General features: G+C 43.4%; 1 protein-coding gene across 4 annotated transcripts in view; it reads left to right on the top strand.

Moving 5' to 3' along the window:
- The window catches only part of TBC1D19 (TBC1 domain family member 19), a 118640-nt gene that overhangs the window by 79727 nt on the left and 17862 nt on the right, over positions 1-21051 (top strand). For all 4 annotated transcript variants that reach the window (XM_059673879.1, XM_059673869.1, XM_059673860.1 and 1 more), the window contains 3 exons: positions 2519-2603; positions 4807-4851; positions 20211-20243. In XM_059673879.1, coding sequence (XP_059529862.1) covers positions 2519-2603; positions 4807-4851; positions 20211-20243 — 163 coding nt within the window. The remainder of the gene's footprint in view (positions 1-2518; positions 2604-4806; positions 4852-20210; positions 20244-21051) is intronic.

Raw genomic sequence — 21051 nt, 5'->3', positions numbered from 1 at the left:
ATCACCAGGCTGGCAGGGGGGGTTAGTGACAGAGGACCAAATGACTGAACAGCAGGCTGTGTGGGGCGACCAGGCCAGCAGGGTGAGCAGTAAGAGGCAACCAGGCCAGCGGGGGGGGGGGGGGGGGGGCAACCAGGTCGGTGGGGGTGGTGCAGTTGGGGGTGACCAGGCCAGCAGGGGGGGAAATTTGGGCAATTAGGCTGGCAGGGGGGGCAGTGAGGGGCAACTAGGCCAGCAGAGGGGGCAGTAAGGGGTGACCAGGCCAGTGGGGGGGCAGTTAAGAGCGACCAGGCCGGCAGGGAGGGGACAGTTGGGGGCGACCTGGCCAGCAGCCGAGGGCAGTAAGGGGCAACTAGGCCAGCATGCAGAGGCAGTGAGGAGTGATCAGGCTGGGGGGGGGGGGGGTGGCAGTTAGGGGCAACCAGGCAGGCAGGCAGGCAGGTGAGCAATTAGGAGCCAGTAGTCCAGGATTGTGAGAGGGATGTCCAACTGCCGGTTTAGTCCCGATCCTGGGGATTGGGCCTAAACCGGCAGTCAGACATCCCCGAGGGGTCCTGGATTGGAGAGGTTGCAGGCTGGGCTAAGGGGATGCCCCCCTGCCACCAACCCCCCCCCCCGCATGAATTTTGTGCACCGGGCCTCTAGTTGTAAAATAAAAGAAATGCAAATGGAAGAGTGTAATTAAAGCAGGAGGCCATTTTTTACCTATAAGATGATGATAACCCATTTTGATGAGAATAAAAAAAAAATTAGTATTATCTTACTGTTGGTTTCTGGAGGGCAATATGGCAATGTGTATCAAAAACTTTAGATTTAAAATGTCCATCACTTGAGAAGACATCTAGTCTGGGTTTAGGAGTTTAAGGTGTACATAAGTATCCTATATAATAAAAGGGTAATATGCAAATTGACCCTAACAGCAGAATGACTGGGAATGACTGGTCACTATGACACACACTGACCACCAGGGGGCAGACACTCAATGCAGGAGCTGCCCCCTGGTGGTCAGTGCACTACCACAGGGGGAGCTCTGCTCAGCCACAAGCCAGGCTGATGGCTGCCGGTACAGCGGTGGTGGTGGGAGCCTCTCCTGCGCCCTCAGCAGCGCTAAGGATGTCCGACTGCAGCTTAGGCCTGCTCCCCACTGGCAAGTGGACATCCCCCAAGGGCTCCCAGGCTGCCAGAGGGATGTCTGACTGCTAGCTTAGGCCTGATCCTCTGGGGAGTGGGCCTAAGCCAGCAGGTGGACATCCCCCGAGGGGTCCCAGACTGAGAGGGCAGAGGCCGGGCTGAGGGACCGCCCTGAGTGCACAAATTTTTGTGCACCGGGCCTCTAGTTTAGATATAAGGAAGTTCACTGTGACATTGTTTATAATGTGGGGAAACTGGAGATAATTAAATGATCAATAAAAAAGATAGGTTAAGTAAGCTTGTTGATCCATATAGTGGAATATTATGCACATTAAAATATGGGTAGGAAATATTTATTTTATAGGATGGATAGAAAAGAGGTTTTAGAACAGTATTATAATCCTATTTTTGAAAATTTTATATGTGTGTATAAAAAGAGTCTGAAAGAATATACATAAAAATATTAACAATGCTTGGATTATCAGTGCTTTTCCTATTTTGATTATCTATATTTCTTAGTATTTTAAAATATAATAAAATTAATCAGTGGCAATGGTTGGTACACATTTCACCCTTAGGCCTGACTGCTGCTCAATCTTCATATTTATCATTTTTCTAAAGCTGACCCTTTTCTTGTATCTTGAACCCATAGTTCCCTGTTTACTCACTCCTGCTCTGGTCCAGCCCTGACTCTGTGTCCCTGTTCTGTGAACTGGCCTTGCCTTTTCCAGTCATTTCCAACTTATTTTCTTAGTAACATCTTGAACCCCAGGTCTTCTAATACCAAGACCCAGATTTCCTGTCACTAATTGCCTTCCTGAAGATTGGCCCCCTGCCCCAAAATCCCAGACTGGTGTCAGCAACCTGGTCCCTCCCAATAGACATTCTTTTTTTTTTTTTTTCCAATAGACATTCTTGATTAAGGTTTACTCCCACCCTCTACCTGCTGGTAGGATGGTCAGCTTCTAACATGCATTGGGCTGCCTCTTGTTCCACTGCACCTGCCACCCCTTCTAAATATCTTGAGTTGCCTTCCCTCCCACCCTGACATGCCCAGCCGCCTGCTGCTGCATCCCAGCAATCCCAGTTTCCTGCACTTTCCAAGCTGCTCTATGTCACTGCAGTTCCTTAGGTCCTCATACACTTCTCATGTTAAATTTTCCCCATGTTTTCCTATTTGCAGCTACAAAACACAATAAAAGAATCAACCGGTAGTCAGCAATTTGCATTTTTGGTTGCACTTACCATGGATATACCAATAGAGGGCACTCCTCCCATTGCTAAGCATGGTACTGAACTTGAAAGACTACCTCAGTGCCTCCCAACCAGGAAATAGCAAGAAATTAAACAGTGCTTAATTGTTTGTTTTATCTATTGTTATACCCAGGTTTTACTTTGTTTTTCCCGGGATACGTCTGTGTTGGGTCACTTTGCATACAACAGTGCTTCACCACCAAGATCATACATAAGAGGTAAAATCTTAGTAACATAAAGGAAGTATTTTTAATGGCTTTATTTTATTTTATTTTTTGATAGACATTGATCCGTTGCCTCCCACATACACCCCAACCAGGGATCAAACCTGCAACCTGGGTATGTGCCCTGATCAGAATCAAACCTGCCACGTTTCAGTGTATGGGATGACACTCCAACCAACTGAGCCACACTGGCCAGGGCAAGGACATATTTTTTAACACTTACATTATCATAGCAAGACTATTTGCTCTCTCTATTGCTGTTTTTGTCTTACCTGTTGACTTCTATTTTCCCTTTTATAAGTTTACCACATGAATTTGCTTTTCTAATTTTTTAATTTTCTATATTCTCTCAAAATGTTCTACAACACTTAAAATTTTGATATAAGTTGTATGCTAGTAATTCTTAGTGCTTTTTTTCTCCTCTTTATCACTAGCTGCCTACAAGATAGTATCACTATTTCAAAATCCTGCATCACCTGACAACTGAACTAATTTCACCTGGAACCCTTTCCCAACTTCTCCTTTTGTTAAGTGGTAAACACCCAGCACTTAAAAGCTATTGTGTGGCCCCTCTGCTGTCCCCATAAAGAAATGGTTTCTCCTGTATCTACTAAGTCTGAGTGTCTGCCTGATTCCTCCAACTCCTGCCCTAGGACAAGCCCCATCACCTGCTGGGATCAGGCTACCCCACCCAAGTTGGGGGCTCTCTCTGTTCCATTGCTCTTACCTTGAACTTATAGAAGCCTTTTGTTTGCTTGTTTCTTTAACATTATTTGCTAAAAACCTGATTGTACAACTTAATTGTCTAATGGAATCACCTCTTAACTCAGCCAAGTTTTAAGGCCGGCCATCAGTTGCTCCTGTCTTAACCTAGCTAATTTTGCTTTCCTGATTACCCCACATTACCCCATATTCCAGATGCTCCCCTCATCTGGAAGGATTTCCACTGTTCCTCCCCCAAAATCATATGTCCTTGAAGAACTAGCCTATATCCCACTGAGCCATCAATCCATCATCAATTTCTCTCTCCTCTCAACCTCTAAAACACTTAAAGCCTGTGCCAGAAAATTTAGCAAACATATCCTCAGTGTTTCATGTTCCAGTCTGGATTATAGGCCACATGATTGAGGGACTGGCCTTATATTTATTTTGTTTGCCTCTTGACATCTAACCCAGTATTGAGCATCCACCAGGTGGTCTTTTCTTTCTTTCTTATCTATCAATCATCTATTTTTCCTTATTCCAGTCTCTCCTTATACACATGATCAGTCCTGTTGTCTCCACCTTAACTTAAACTAGTCATGGTTCTTAATCTTCATTTTCTCTTTGCCACCACCCCCTACAAGAATAAAATTTTTTTTTAGAATTAATTAAAAATATTACCTTAAAGTTTAGAGCAAGATTGCATGTGACTTTTCCATAGACTCAAAGTGTTAGGAAAACTATCAATATAAACATAAAAACTTCCTAAAGATATTCAGAAGGTGGGGGAAAACTCAGAACCTTAATAGTTTTGAGGAAAAGCTATTTTTAAAGACTCTTTTAAACATTTGAATATGATGAGTATACTTTAATATTTTGAGACAATTTTGATTTCAAATATTTAGCCTTGGAACATATGAACTGTTTTGGGATTCAGAAAGTATTACCACCGTATAGTTAAAGACATTTAATTTTTAACTTTTCAACACATGCTATAAAAATGTAAACTAATGAGGCGTTGCAAAGCTTAAGACTTGCTTTAATGAATAGATTAGAGCTGTTTCCAGTTAGCAAAAACAATTCTAAGCTCAAGAAGCTTGAAAGTATTTGTTCTTTTAATTATTTTGTATCGCTTGCCTTGTACTTAAGTTTATACTGTTGATCTCAATTGATGAAAGGATTTGCTAATATCAACAGGTTGACTGGCATATTTTCAAATTAATTTCATACCATAAAATGAAATGAGATTTTACTATTGTAGTTTTATTTTTTTAATCTTTATAGTTGAAAGTATTACATATGTCCCTCTTTTTTCCCCATTGACCCCTTCTAGCCCACCTCTACTCCCCACCCCAGACCTTCACCACCCTATTGTCAGTGTTACTATTGTAGTTTTTTAAAATTCCACTAATTATTAGTACATTCACAAAGTGAGTTAATTTTTTTGTTTTGTTTATTTAATCAGACTGAAACCCTCTATGGCTTTCTCTTCTAGGAAAACTAGGAATAGAAGAATATGCTGTCTTTTACCCACCAAATGGTAAGAGTAATGCTGTTGCTTCCTCTAGTGGGAAATAGGAAGATTACAACTTTTATAATAAGAATGACTTTCTTATTCTCTATCTTTAAATAGATAATTATCATCTAAAGCATACTTTCTGCAGGATACCACTTTTAATGAGCTTTTCCATGTTTGTAGCCGGTTTGCGCACACTGTGATACCCTTTCTGGTCTTCCTTGAGACCAGAGGTAATATTTGTGGGGAAACTCAGCAGACAGGTGTCTAAGCCCAGGGCACTGAGTTTTTCTCTGAAGAACATGACTAGTCCACCCAGGAGCTCCCCTTTGCTTTACGGGAGCAGGGCTCTAATGAGAAGTTGCCTTGTATTGCACTTTATTGTCCTCACATTTTTTTAAAAATATATTTTATTGATTTTTTACAGAGAGGAAGGGAGAGGGATAGAGAGTTAGAAACATCGATGAGAGAGAAACGTCGATTAGCTGCCTCCTGCACACCTCCCACAGGGGATGTGCCCGCAACCAAGGTATATGCCCTTGACTGGAATTGAACCCAAGACCCTTCAGTCTGCAGGCCAACACTCTATCCATCAAGCCACACCGGTTAGGGCATGTCCTCACAATTTGATAAGTATAGTATTTACGAAATAAAAAGATTATAAAGAAATATATCACTGAAATAATATATTTTCATTATACAAAATGATCAACTGTATAATGACCTCATTACATATTAAATATTTATTTGAGATGATTAAATAGTTTTTAAGTTATGCTTCTTGCAAAGCAATATACAGCAGCCCTCGTTATGATAATACTAAGCTGCATCTTGAAGACGGTCTTTTGCTCCAAGTTAAGAACATGGGCTTTGTAATCCATCGGACCTGGGTTCAGATCCCAATTCTACCAGCTCCCCCTGTGACCTTGGGTGAGTGACATGACTTCGCTGAACTTCAGATTCGTCATCTAGGGTGTAATAGATGGTACAAGGTATAACACAGCACAGTGCCTGATGCATATGTAGTGAGTCCTCAGAAAATGCAGCTGTTACCAGTGTGTTTAGCTTCTTTATTGCCCACTCCATGTACAACTCACTGCTCTCTGCACCTCTCCGTGTGTGTCCCCGGTCCGCTCACGGCCACCATCCTGCACCCCCTTCAGCACTGGTGTCCTCTGGGCCCAACCCGCCTGGTTCTGCTGCCCTCCTTTCACACGGTTTCAGGACCTTCTGATCTGCTCTCTTGGCTCTATTTGTTAATTACTCTAACATTTATATCTTCAGTTCTGATCTCTATAATAATTAACTCAAACTGAACCTGAACTCATTATCTTCCTATGCCCACTATTCAAAAGAGAAAAACAAAATTAAATTTTAAAACAAAACAAAGAACTGCTGTTTCTCTCTCAGTTAATTGTCCTCTCATCCAACACTAATTCAGGCCGAAAGCCCGGCAGTCGTCCTCTCAGTCTTGGACCCCTCATCTGGTAATTCACCAGAAACGCCCACTTTTATCTTCAAAATACACGCAGGACCCCTCGCTTCCTCACTACACTGCTGTTTGCCCTTCTCGGGGCTTTACTGTCTCTGTTGCTCATTAACTGCTCCAGACACCTCATTGGCCTCTCTTCTCCCAGTCTTTCCTTGCGTTGCTCTAGCTTTCACAGTGCTCTCCTTTTACACATCTGAAAGGAAAATGGCTATTTTTTCCTTAGAAGTGTCTTAATGGCTCCTCATTTCTTCATAAGTAATATCCAATCCTCTTGGCATGGCACATGAGGGCATTTTCTTATCATATCAATATCAAACTATTAATCACATACACACACACACGCACACACACATGCACACACACACACACACACACACACACACCTTCTCTCACAGAAGCACCACGCTGCTTCCTACCTGGTTCCTGCCTCAGTTCCCAGGCTTGGAACAGCCCTTCAGCCTCTGCTCACCGGGCTGCACGTCTCAGCTCAGCACCTCCTCCTCAGGAAGCTGCCCTGAACCCAGGATCACCCAGGGCCCTTCTCTGGGCGCCCACCGCACCCAGTGTACAAAGCCTGGGTGTTTTGTGCTGTATTAGCTTGACAGTGTTTGTTTATGCTCTATCTCCCCTCTAGATTGCAAATTTCATGGGGTTCAGGACTATATCATTCATTTTTGTTCCCCTAGTATCTAGCTCTAGAAAGAGTTTAATGATCATTTATTTGAACTAATTAGAGGCTTTTTAATTTTAACATGTCTATATAACCATAGTTATATCTATCTCACCAGAGACTTAATTTTCATATGACTTTTTGTATTTGTCTAATCAGGAGATAAAACACCTCTGAAGAGCCAAAAGAGATGTCTGTGGAGTGAGGTTACTTCTGTTCCTCGGAGAGCTTTGCCAACCTAGTTTAGAACGTACAGCTCTTACTAACACACAGGTCTAACAAACCTGGTTTACTGGTTTTATGCCCCCTTGTAAAAGTGGAAGCATGGAAAGAGGCTGACAGAGATAGAAGAAATGACTGGCAATAGTAGAAGTGAAAAATCAGAGACCTTACAAAGGAAAATAGGAAACTATAAAACAGCATGTTAGAACATTGCAGTGAGTCAGTCCAGGACTGTTTCATGTAAGAGACAGTAACTGTGCCTTTAAAAAGGTATCTCTGGGTTGGAGCATGTTATAGTAAGCTAAGACATGTATAATGAGCACAAAGTACCCAGAAAAAAAAAATTGCTATAATAGCAGTAATAGTAGTTGCAGCAGTAGCTAACATTTTCCAAGCAATACTACACACCATGCAGAGTGCTGCATCCATTACATGTATTAATTCATTTAATCCTTACAAGAACCATCTGAGGCAGGTGCTAATATTATCTATTATCCCTATTTATAAAGAAGCCGAGGCACAGAGTGTTAACTCGCCAGCTGGTGAGGGGTAGTGCCAGGCTCTGAACCCAAGCTCTCTGACAACATCCTTAATGCCTCAGAAAGCATTACTGAGTTTGTTACAGTATCTTTTAGAAGAAAAGAAAGCAGTTCACATATTGAAGAAGTAAAATATGTATATACTAGGTTCTAGGAAGACTTTCATCCAGAATAAAAATAGTTTAATGCTCAGTGGGGTAGCCCCACAGCTGTTCCTAAGCCAGCTCTTCAGGATCTTTCTTCTCTTGGGTTGTTTTAGAACTTTCCCAGACTCAGGGAGGACGCTTCTCTGGGCAGTGAGTACACAGTGGCCGAACAGGAAGAGGCAAAGACCAGTTGGTCTGTTATCCCTTTAGTTTTTACTCAATATGATAATCTGCAACGTTGTTATATTATCCAACATTTCTCAACCTCTGCCAAAGACAGGAGTACTTTGAAATCTCAAGGACACTTCTCCTACCACCACCTCCAAAACTGGCCTTGTGCCGGAAGCCAATTCCAGCATGTCAGCAAGGACTGAATCATCTGGAGTGGCTGAAGGCATTTCCCCAAACCTGAAAAGGGATGATTGCTTGGCTGCCAGACAGCTCAGGGCATCTTGATCTACATATTATTGCCTCCTACTGGCCAAATACCTGAACAGCTGTAGGCATTTTCCCAATTCTGGCAATGTTTCTGTATATGAAACCTGACCCTTTGATGTCCTGCCTCGCCTCAGGACAATTTGTGTTAATAAAAAACATGGGGTCCTGAGACAAGGAAATCTTAGTTTCTTTAGCTAGGCTCCTCTGATCCCCAAATGCCTTTCAAAATTATGTTTCGTCCCTGGACTCTTTATTTAAAGTTACACACAGCCCTTCTCCAGATTGCTGAACCCTTCTTAATGCCAGAACAAGAACCCCGGCAGCCTTGCTCACCTGGCCTCAGTGGCCCACACAGAGGGTGTGCCTGCAGCTCACTGACACTCCATTCCTGGCCAGGCAGGTGCTCAAAGGGGGCGGATATTTGCTCACTTGCCCACCCACCCATGACCCCCTTTCCCACGTGGACATGACAGGTCACCGTGGTGTCAAATGTCACCTCTTTACTTCATGAGAGGCCTTGTCAATGTGCAGGTGTCCATGGAACTGCAGGTTCATTAAACAGCTGGTGAGCAACATTTTTGAGCTGAGGGAGATTCCGCACAGGAATTTTATATGCTTTTCTTGTTTTTATTCTTTGTTCAACATGTATAACTTGTCTGTATTTATTCATTTAATAAATAGGTACTGCTCTGGCTCCCTCTTCGAGGTGAGTGACCCGCAGTAAAAGTGCCTGCTGCTAAGGAGCTTACATTCTAATGAGGGAGACATAGTAAACAAGTAAATAAATAGCTCACGAAAATAATCTCAGGGAGCCATGAGCAAGAAAAGGGCAAAGAAATTGATTATAGTTAGGGAGTGGGGGGACATGGGTATTTTAGGGAAGGTGGTCAGGAAAGGAGCCTCCTGTCACTCTAATGTAAGCTCCAAGAGGACAAGGACCGGAATAGTTCTGGTGCCCAGCAGGTATCCAGCACTTGGAGTCATGCATGGCAGGGTCCCTGGTCAGTCAGCATTCACACATGAATGAGGGAATGAAGGTAAAAGAATATGGAGGAGCAGGAACAGAAGCAAGAAGGCAAGACTTGCACTGACACACAGTGCTGGCTGAGACCGAAGCAAACTTCCCAATCTGCTGTGCCATTTGATTCCTATAAGACAGAGAAGGTCATTCATTGCCAGGGGACATTAAGTAGAGGAGTTTTTTTTATTATTATTATTAAATCTTTATTGTTCAGATTATTATAATTGTTCCTCTTTTTTTCCCCATAGCTTCCCTCCACCCGGTTCCCACCTCACCCTCCACCCTCACCCACCCCCACTGTCCTCATCCATAGGTGCACGATTTTTGTCCAGTCTCTTCCCGCATCCCCCGTACCCCTTTCCCTCCCGAGAATAGTCAATCCACTCCCTTTCTATGCCCCTGATTCTATTATAATCACCAGTTTATTCTGTTCATTATATTATTTATTCACTTGATTTTTAGATTCACTTGTTGATAGATGTGTATTTGTTGTTCATAATTTGTATCTTTACCTTTTTCTTCTTCTTCCTCTTCTTAAAGGATACCTTTCAGCATTTCATATAATACTGGTTTGGTGGTGATGAACTCCTTTAGCTTTTCCTTATCTGTGAAGCTCGTTATCTGACCTGCAATTCTGAATGATAGCTTTGCTGGATAAAGTAATCTTGGTTGTAGGTTCTTGGTATTCATCACTTTGAATATTTCTTGCCACTCCCTTCTGGCCTGCAAAGTTTCTGTTGAGAAATCAGCTGACAGTCGTATGGGTATTCCCTTGTAGGTAACTGAGTTTCTTTCTCTTGCTGCTTTTAGGATTCTCTCTTTGTCTTTTGCTCTTGGCATTTTAATTATGATGTGTCTTGGTGTGGTCCTCTTTGGATTCCTTTTGTTTGGGGTTCTCTGCGCTTCCTGGACCTGTAAGTCTATTTCTTTCACCAGGTAGGGGAAGTTTTCTGTCATTATTTCTTCAAATAGTTTTTCAATATCTTGCTCTCTCTCGTCTTCTGGCACCCCTATAATTCGGTTGTTGGTATGCTTGAAGCTGTCCCAGAGGCTCCTTACACTATCTTCGTATTTTTGGATTCTTTTTCATTTTGCTTTTCCGATTGGGTGTTTGTTTTTTTTTTTGCTTCTTCGTATTTCAAATCTTTGACTTGATTCTTGCGATCCTCTAGTCTGCTGTTGGAGCTCTGCATAATATCCTTTATTTCAGTTAGTGTATGCTTAATTTCTAGTTGGTCCTTTTTCATAACCTCCAGTGTCTCACTAGATTTCTTAAGGGTCTCACTACATTTATTGGTGGTCTCACCAGACTTTTTGAGGGTCTTACTAAATTTATCGGCGGTTTCTAGAAAGTTCTTGAAAAACCTTAAAAGTGTGGTTTTGAACTCTATATCCAGTCATTTGCTTTCCTCCATTTCTGTCATTTGTGTCCTGTTTCTTTGTCTCTGCATTTTTTTTTATGCCTCCCTGTGTTGATACAGTGGCTTTCTGTGCTAGGTGTCCTATAGGACCCAGTGACTCAGCCTCTCCAATTACCTGAGGTGGACACTCTTGGTGCGCCCCTTTGTGGGCTTTGTGCACAGTCTTGTTGTAGTTAAGCCTTGATTGTTGTAGGTATCACTGGAAGGAATTGACCTCCAGGCCAATTGGCTGTGAGAATCAGCTGTGTCTACGGTGGGAGAACTTCTGTGCTGAAGACACCCTTATGGGGCAAGACTTGCTTCAGTGGGGCTTTGGTGCTCACTGAGTCTGCCCCCTGAGTGTGTCCCTTATGGATCTGAGGAGTTGTAATCTGGATGGTCCCACTCTGACCACTGGGTACACTGGCTCTTGGATCTCTAAGGAGGTGCTAATTTAGCCTCTGCCTGAGGCTACCCAGCAGGAGCTACGAAGAGATCTGCAGATTCCCCTTCCTTGTTTGGGGTTTGGAGGTGCCCAGATGAGGCCCAGCTATGAAGCAATGCAAGCTGCTGTGGGGCCTTGGGCCTTCTCTTGGAAGTTCTGGGTGTGTCTGGCCCAGCTGCAGTTTATTAGGTAATTTTCAGATTGCAAAGGGCCAGGGCATTCATATGCAAAAGCCTCTGCCACAGCTTGGGTGGGGTGGGGGTCTCAGGGGATCAACAGGGCAGAGCAAGCAGCTATGGCTGATCCTCAGCCCTGCTCTAAGGGGCTGAGCGTCTCAGTGTCCCGGTAATTTAATTGCTGCAAGCACCTCTGAGAGAAAGCCGCCCTCGAGTTCCGAGTTCTGCCTGCTGCCAGACAGTCCAGTTTCTCCCCGTATGAGTCTGGGTCCCCAGAGACTTCCTGGAACTGGAGTTCAGAGCAGTCGGGGGCTTGAGACTCCCTCCCGATTCAAAACGACAGCCGCGTCCTCAGTTGCCAGCCCTTTCCGTGGGCCTCCGTACCTCTGCACTTTACTTCCGCACCTCCTCTGAGTCTCAGTGCTTTTCTCTTTCCTTCTAGTTGTAGAATTTCCACTCAGCCAGCCTTCCTGTGGTTCTAGATGATGTCTGTTTTGTCTTTTAGTTGTATTTTTGAAGTTGTTGTGGGAGGCAGCAATATCCAGTGTTTACCTATGCTGCCGTCTTGGTTTTCTCCAAGTAGAGGAGTTTTAAGACTCTGGAGCAGTGGTTCTCAACCAAGGGCAGTTCTAACCCCACTTTCCAACCCTCTGAGAACATTTAGCAATGTCTGAAGATGCTTCTCATTATCACAACCAGGGGGAAGAAGGTACCACCCGTATCTCATGATGCTAATAAATGTCCTACAGTGCACAGGACAACTCCTTGCAGTAAAGATTAGGGAAGGTGTTTGGAAGAAATCATGAAAATAGGTCATTTTAAATCTGCTTGCAAGTGTCCAGTTGATAAATAGCAATGCACTTTATCATCTATATTAATTAAATAAATTCAAAACATCTCATAATCTAACATTCATTTGATGTGTAACTTGAGACATAAGTTGTAAACCTAATTAAAAGGTTATATCAAGTATGACTTTTAGATTGATATTTAAATACAGATATGTTCTGATGTTTAGGGAAATTTTAAGTACTAAAAGTAACAAAGTCATATTCTGAATTTCGAATTCAGGAAGATCATGGAAATACTTAGAACACAATTTATCTATTGTCCTAATCCCTATTCTTCCTGACCAGTAGGTTCGTGTGGAATGAGGATAAACAGAGGAAATGATTATTTCAACAAATGAATTAAATAAACTGTACTACGTAATCCCAAATGAAAGAGTGTTAAAATTTGCTTTTAACTGGAGTGATGGTAAAATGAATCAGCTGTGAGAGTTATGGTACAACTATAAATGTTTAAGTATTGAGACAGGGAGGAAATGAAGGGAAAATATTTAATAAGTGCAAAGCATGTTAATATTTGGGGTATCTCTGAGTCATATTTACTATTTATATCTCATCTAGTTTAGGATTTATTTTTGTTGACAATGTTTACCTTTCTGAGTTTTGTCAAAAGCCCATTAAATCTGTACTTTGTGACATTATTCCTATTGAATGGAGTAGGCAGTTAATATTTAAGACTTTCTTCAGATTGATAAGGGAAGGCTAGGATCTTAAAATAATCATTCATAGCAGACTCTTAGGCTAGATAAGAGATGGTGTCTCACATCCCAATGTCTGCTAGAAGTAATACTTCTGGACGATGGCCAGGTGGGTGAAACTCAACCCTTGAAACATTGAAGCGATGAGAGCCAAAGGAAAGTATTTTAAAACACTGGCCAAGAACATGACAGCCTCTAAGATCAAAGACATGTTCTAGGTGGTATGTGCCCTAGAGTGTTAATGGATTCTTCAGTGCTTCTTGTGCCTCCTACTTCTGTTTGCCAGAATCTTGACTTTGTCCTTCTTCAACAGAGTGGACTGTGTACCTTTTCTTGGAGTCTTAAGCCCTGGTTAATCTTGATTAAGCTGAAACGAATCCTTATCTAACACAGAACAAGATTTTCTTACATTTAAGCTGATGCTGAAATGTGGTACTCTCCAATCTGAGAGCATAAAATAGCTACAGTTATTGACGCATCTGCTGTGTATTAAACACTATACTTGTGTACTTTAAATATATTAACTCATTGGTGTTTAGTACAACCCAATGAAGTTGGTCTTATTGGCCAGTGATTTTCAGGAATAAAAACATGGAGTGTTGATAGTTTGCCCAGAGTCACACAGAATTCAAATTCCATCTCCATGTGACTTCATTGGCCATTTCAAAGCAACACTTAGCTGCTGAGAGTTTCCTGTTCTATATGGTGATTGCTCATTCATAAGTTATTCTTATACTTTAATATTTTATTTATAAGCCTTGATTATATTTGTAATTCCCCAGTTTTCTATCATTAACAACACAAATTGAGCATCTTACTCATAGAAGATACTGTGTTGCATGGTGAATTGTGGCCATTGCTTCATATAGCTTATACCTTATGTGCTTAAAGAACAATTATCGATTTCAGAACTTGGGGGATATGTAATGAAAGTGTGATTAACTGTGAGTTGTCTTAATACATGCATCTCTTTCTGCTGCTTGGCAGTTCACTACTTCATTCACTGTAAGTTTCTAATTAAAAGTGCCTTATCCTGACTAAGGTGTTCTTACACTTAGCAGACTCTTAATAACTTAGTGAAAGGAAAACATTTTTGCAGTAAGATTATAGGAGTTTTGTATATAGTAATAGCAATCTGCTTTGAGAGTTTATTCTGTTGGGAGAGAGAAAAACAAAAAAAAAGTGATTACAATACACTATGATAAGAGAAGGAAACATTAGTTAAGTATAGACTTAGCATCATCAAGTGTGATGCCGAGCACATTACATACATGACCTTATTTAATCCTCACAACCTCACTGCTATTATCCAATGAGGCTGAAGGATTAAAGGTGAAGACGGGTCTATTCCTAACCTTTGTAGGGCTCAGGGCAGGAGTGCAAATAGAGGCCCACCTACCATAAGTCTAGATATTTAAACATTATACATCAGACTAATAAACTGATAAAGTCTACTCTGTTTTCTTGTCTTAACAGATAAAGGGCTGGGCAAAAGTAGGTGTAGAGTTGTGAGTACACAAAAGAGTTTATTCTTACATTATTATTTATTAATTATTGTATTATTTATTTGTATTATAACTGTAAACCTACTTTGCCCATCTCTGTATTCCTTCATAGCAATCTGGAAGTCAGGTTCAAATTCAGATTCCCAGGCTCCTCAGCAGTCCCTAGCCGTGGTATCCCCACCCCTTCCCAGGCATGGCTCCATCCCACACCTGGACAGACTTCATGCTTGTGCACGTGGACCTCCCAGCCTGCAGGTGCACGCTCTGTTCACACCTTCCACAAATAGCCCCCTTTGGCCACCTCTCCACCCGGAGGGCGGCTCCACCGAAGAGGCCAGGCAGAGCCTGGAAGCTGGCCAGAGGCCCTTGGGCTGGGAATTTCAGGCTTGGGCACCTGGGTTGTGTTCTGAAAGGAGGGACATGGACTCTGGCTGAGGGGTACAGTTAGAGGTGGGCCAGAGCAGGCCCACCTTTATTCCATGCCCTCTCCCCTGCTCCTGCCTTGGTCTAAGAGTAGTACCCGAGGAGGAAACAGGTTGATGAACTGATACAAGCGTACATGGTGGAAAGTGGGGTAGCCAAAATCATGCCGACTGTCTATGTGCATAGAGGCGAAGGGACACCTCAATCAGTCAGGGCAAGTGAGCTGATACAAGGGTATGATTAGTGAATTGACTGGGGGTAAGGAGCAGGGGCTGTCAGGGAGACCTGCGGAGGAGTGTTGATTTTAAAACCTTGAAGGGGCGGGTCCAGCATGGGGCTGGAGGTGAAGGAGCATTGCCTACAGCCCTTGTCCTACACCTGCCCGAGGCTGAAGAAGGGGTGGCAATCAAGTCAGTAGGATTAGAGTTGTACTTGAGGGTTAGGGAAGAGAGAGGAGGCTGCTGATGTTAGGTTCTGGCCAAAGCCTGAACAGTGAAGTGTCCTTTCCCAGAGGGACAGAGAGGAACACAGTCACATTTCGGGCTGAGGGCTGAGGGAGAACTAGAAGGCAAAGATGGCTCACAGCTTTCTTCCCTGAAGACCAGGGGGTAAGGAGTCCTTTACAGAAACAGAGAATCCAGAATGAGGCACGTGATACTGGGCTTTTCCAGTTTGACTTGCAGGTCAATAAAGACATACTGGCGAAGGAGAGAAAACAAATACGACAGAATGTCTAGGAAAGTAGCTACAGGCAAGGAGTGGGCTGAAGAGAGAACCAGCCACAAGCATGTACACATGCACACACGCACACATGTGTACACTCACACATGTGTACACGCACAGCAGCAGGAGTTTCTGGTAGGCAGGGAGCCTGATCTGCCAGGGGCATCAATGCCTGGAAGGCTCCAATTGGAGAAGGAACTTTTAGTTGCTCTGGGCCAAGACACACAGAGGAGATCCCTGGGTTTAGCAGTATAAGTTGGTGTTATAGGGCTAGAAACCAGTTTACAAAGAGTTGAGGACATATAATGAGAACATAAAGGAAGTTAACTTGGATAATTTTCAAAAAATTAAGCCCGGCTTCATGGGAAGGAGAGAGACTAGAGATTTGTTTGATGGGAAAGTGGGGCCCGGGGAAAAAAATGGATGTTCAATGATGACAGTGTTAAGGATATTTCTAATAACATATGACATCCTTGGCTGAAAGGCTTCAGTGGAATAGGAGGGACTGGAGCTGTGAGTACTTTGCTAGGACCCACCCACCCCTGCCTCCCTCCATTAGGGGGAGAGAGAGCAGAAGGCCCTGCTAATCTGCACTGACTGATCCCAGTCTGTCAGTCACCACCGGAAGCCCGGGCTTCCAGGCCACCCCCACCCTGGGGCTCTCACCTCCATGGCCTCTGTGGCTCTTTTGTCAGTGAGGCCTCCCCCTTCCCTCCTTGGTTTCCCTTCATAGCACTTACCACTGTCCAGCATCTACTCACTATTTCGTTATATTTCTATCCCCAATAAAAAGGAAGCTCTAACTGTCAGGACCGTGTCCGGCACATGTAGAGGCTCAAACATATTTGCTGAGTGTTGCGCATGAGGGGAGGAGGGGAGAATGGATGGGCAGGATTCCAAAGCCGAGGTTGGCCAATTCTTTCTGACAAGGGCCAGGTGGGAAATATCTTACATTTTCTGGCCACAAACAGTCTCCATCACACATTCTTCTTTGTTGCTTTTAAAAAATAATCCCTTAAAATGTAAAAGCCATTTTTATCTCATGGGCTGCACAGAAACAAGCCAGGGACCTGACTAGCTTGCCCGCCGCGGGGAAATCAGGGAACCAGGCCTGGGGTACAGGTGAAGCTGTCAGCTCCTCAGGGAAGTGAGAAAACCTGAAACATGTGAGGGGCACTGGGGTAACGAACAGGCAGCGGGGGGCTCACAGCATCCCCCCTCGCATCCCCCTCCTCTGAGGAGCAAAGCGAGGCCTGGCATTGGGTGTGAAGAGCAGGAGAGGTTAGAAGAACGGTTGGGAAGAGAACATTGATAAGCAGCCCAGGATTCAGCCACAGATGGACAACACGAACGGGGTGTGTTCTGGAAGATGAGAGGAAATGGGTGTTATTTTACAGCTTGTGATGCTGTAAAAATCCAAAGGTGGTTGGTGGCACACTTGTTCCCGATAATATTGGATTTTCCTCATATTCTTCTTTGATAGAATTACTTCTAGAAACAACAAAGGGATATGAGCTTATTTGTGAATGACCATATCAATATTAACTTTTATTAAGGGCCTATAATGATTATTTATTAATGGCTAAGTTACAGCCATATCTCATTAATCATATCCTGAAGCTCTAGCATTATCTCTGATTGACAGATGAGGAAACTGAAGCTTAGAGAAGTTAAGAATTTCACCCAGAGGCATAAAGTTGTTAAATGATAGAGCTAGATGAACCCAATCGAATCTGTCTGACACTCAGTCTGTGCTCTTAACTTACCATGATAAGGTGCTAATTAATGAATTACTATCAGTGTGGAAGGCGTCTCAAGTGACAAGTCCTATCGTCACTCTGCCTTGTTCAGACTTTTAGATGAGGACGTAGATGGTATACTTAGAATACCTCAGTACTATGGGTCCAGGAAGAGTAGGGAATACAGGATTGTCCCAAATTGGCATGGCTCACTGAAGAACAGATGTGACAGAGGAGAGAGTATAATCCTTTACCTAGGTCAGAAACAACTGCACAAGTGCAGTGTCTTAGCTGTGTGGTGCGCAGGGAGGGAAAATGCTTGGCGGTTTCAGTCACCTCACTTTAAGGACTGTGGTGAGCTACAGGGGAAATAGAGTAAGGAAGCTCTTCAGGACCACTGTGTCGGGAACCACTAACGAGACCCATAAAGCCTTCTGTGCTTGAAAAATAAAATTTAAAAAGAAACTCATAAAGTCTTAGAACAAAAACCAAAAACCTGGTGGTAATGGGTGTTGGGAGTGGGGGGGGGGGGGGAGTAGAACAAAGTCCTCAATATTTCTGAACATTTTCAAAGAGGACAAGTTAGACTTGTTCTGTGTGACCTCTGTGGTCAGACCTGGGAATAACAACTGAGGCTTCCACGGAGCCAGAGCTCAACCCAGCATGAGGAATAATTCCCCCGAGTTAAACCTGTTCAACGTTTGTAACCGGTTGCATCAGGAACTCATGCATGCTCTGCTGCTGGATGTGTTTTAAAGGGAGACTGAACAAGCATCCTATCTAATAAAAGAGAAACATGGTAATTGGTGTACGACCGCTACCCTTCCCATTGGCTAATCAGGGAGATATGCAAATTAACTGCCAGACAAGATGGCAGCCGGCGGCCAGGCAGTTTGAAACTAACATGAGGCTTGCTTGCTTCAGTGACGGAGGAAACCACCGTTCCCCGCCTGCCTTGCTGGCCTCTGAGCCTGCAGTTTGAAACATTGTAACAAATATAGAAGCTAAACAAAACCCCAGAAACCTGCTTTCAGCGAGCTGGGATCTCAGAGCTGGAGTTATACATTGTTTCGATTATAGAACCCAAACAAACCAGATACCTGCTTTCAGCAGCAGAGGCCTCAGAGCTGGAGCCAGAGCTAAAGCTGGCCCAGAATTTTAAAAAAAAGAAAAAGAGGAGCAGTTGGGAGCTTCAGCCCTCAGCCCCTCACCCAGACTGGCCAGGCACCCCAGTGGGGACCCCCACCCTGAAGGGTGTGTGACCAGCTGCAAACAGCCATAATCCCCTCACCCAGGCTGGCCAGGCACCCCAGTGGGGACCCCCACCCTGATCCAGGACACCCTTCAGGGCAAACCAGCCAACCCCAACCCATGCACCAGGCCTCTATCCTATATAGTAAAAGGGTAATATGCCTCCCAGCACCGGGATCAGTGGAGCCGCGAGGCCTCCCAGCACCAGGATCAGCGTGACAGGGGGCAGCGCCCAAACCCCCTGATCGCCCTGTGGCTCTGTGTGTGACAGGGGGCGGGGCCACAACCTCCCTATCCGCCCTGCTCTGTTCGTGACAGGGGAAGGCGCCCCAAACTCCTGATCAGCCCTGCTCTGTGCCTGATACAGGGGGAGCTCCCCAACCCCCTGATCGCCCTGCGGCTCTGTGTGTGACAGGGTGCGGCACCCCAACCCCCCTGATGGGCCCTGCTCTGTGCGTGACGGGGTGGCGCCACAACCTCCCCATCGACCCTGCCTTGAGTGTGACAGGGGGCGGTGCCCCAACCCCCCAATCGGCCCTACCCTGAGCATGACTGAGGGTGGCATTGCAACCTCCCGATCCGTCCTGCTCTGTGCATGACAGGGGGCGGCACCCCAACTCCCCAATCAGCCCTGCTCTGAGCCCGACCAGGGGCTGCACCTAGGGATTGGGCCTGCCCTCTGCCACCCGGGAGCAGGCCTAAGCCAGCAGGGCGTTATCTCCAGAGGGGTCCCAGACTGCGAGAGGGCACAGGCCAGGCTGAGGGGACCCCCCTACCCCCCGAGTGCACAAATTTTGGTGCACCGGGCCTCTAGTGTATCATAACTCACTTTAGATGACCTCAGAAGGCCCTGCCTGTGAGCATGTCGATGTTTAAAGCATTTCTATACTATTTTTCAAAACAGTAAACTTCTCAGCTTTCTCCTGTACTGTTTTTGCAGCCTGACTTGGTACAGTGATAGATATTCAATGGTGTGTGTATTGCAGAACTTCTGTTTTGAACCTAAGTTGTACAAATTCTGATTTTTTATTTACAATGTGACAAGATGTTTAGCACACCAAGTTAGGCTTTGAGTATTTCTCTGAAGTGGATGTGTCATTTACTTGTGTATAATTCTTGCCAAAGATTACATTGAATTTGTACTATATTCCTGCCAATACTTTTTCTAAACCACATTCTACGATAAAAATTTTTGATAAGTTTACAGAGGAATGTATCTATACAAGGGTACCTTGGAATGCTCCCTTTTCTTTTAACAGATTGTATTCAAATTTACAGGATAAATTTGTTTCAGGAAGGATATAATCTATTCACTTTCTGATACCATATAATTAGTTCTTTAACTTAGTTCTGAGAACTGCCTTCTATTTTTGCCCTGTTTTTGTAGTATATATTCAAAGTTTTAATTTTTCAACAATATCAATAGAAAATTAACTGGATATATATGGCAAACCTCTAGTTTGCTATTTTAAAGATATTAAAAAGCATTTATTTTTGTTAATTACCATCACTAAGTCTTTCTGACATTCATGAACAAAGTAGAAATAAAAAATAGGAAAACTTTCTATTTTCAGTTTTAATCCTCTAAAGTTTACCTAATAATTCAGTGGGCATACTAATTGAAAAGAAATACTTTTTTTTTTTTAGGTGTAATCCCTTTTCATGGATTTTCAATGTATGGTAAGTTGGGCTTAAAAATATTCATTGTTTATTACACTTTAGAAAATTAAACATGAAGATCACACTTTATAGCATATCACCACACACAAGTGATTGTGAACATTTTTAAACATTGAGTTTTGTATTTGTTTATATGTCCAATGGAAAAAACAATGTCATCATATTGCTCAGATGGTGATTGCTTGACAAACTAGAATTAAAACAAACTGAGACTCATAGACACAGACAACAGTGTGGTGGTTACCGGAGGGAAGGAGGGGTAGTGAAGGATAAAGGGGGCCAAATATATGGTGACAGAAGATTGTTGTCCCCACTATTGCTGCCCCCAACCTTTAAGCTAAACAGAAATACCTTAATGCTTTACTTTCGTAAAAAGAATCAGCAGTAAATTAATACTTTTCTTTGTAAAAAGGCCCTCATTCCTACATCAGATAATCATGGTGAATGATGTAACACAAAACGTTGAAAACTAGCCTTCAGTGAAACGAAGTCAAGGGGCCTAGGACCTTTGCCTTATGCTCTCCTTGATGGTGTGGCTGGGGTGACTGATGCTGTCATGTAATGTTGCTGTGCACACCAGTAGGCTGGGGAAATTGTGGATTATAAGGCGCTCTGCTTCATCTCTTATAAATATGTGAGGAACGTAAAATAGAAAACCTACAAAGGTTAAGGACATAAATTTTACTTCTAATAATAAAAAATGCTAGCCCTTTTGTCCTATTTTAATAATTTCAGCTGTAAGCTTGTACTTGAATGATTTGGAGGTCAATTAATGATGTCAGAAAGTTTAAATCTTCTAACACTTCTC

This window comes from Myotis daubentonii, chromosome 1 (assembly GCF_963259705.1).
Source record: "Myotis daubentonii chromosome 1, mMyoDau2.1, whole genome shotgun sequence".
Taxonomy (NCBI): domain Eukaryota; kingdom Metazoa; phylum Chordata; class Mammalia; order Chiroptera; family Vespertilionidae; genus Myotis; species Myotis daubentonii.
The sequence above is the reverse complement of the archived record's forward strand: the minus strand, read 5'-3'. Positions and strand labels throughout refer to the sequence as shown.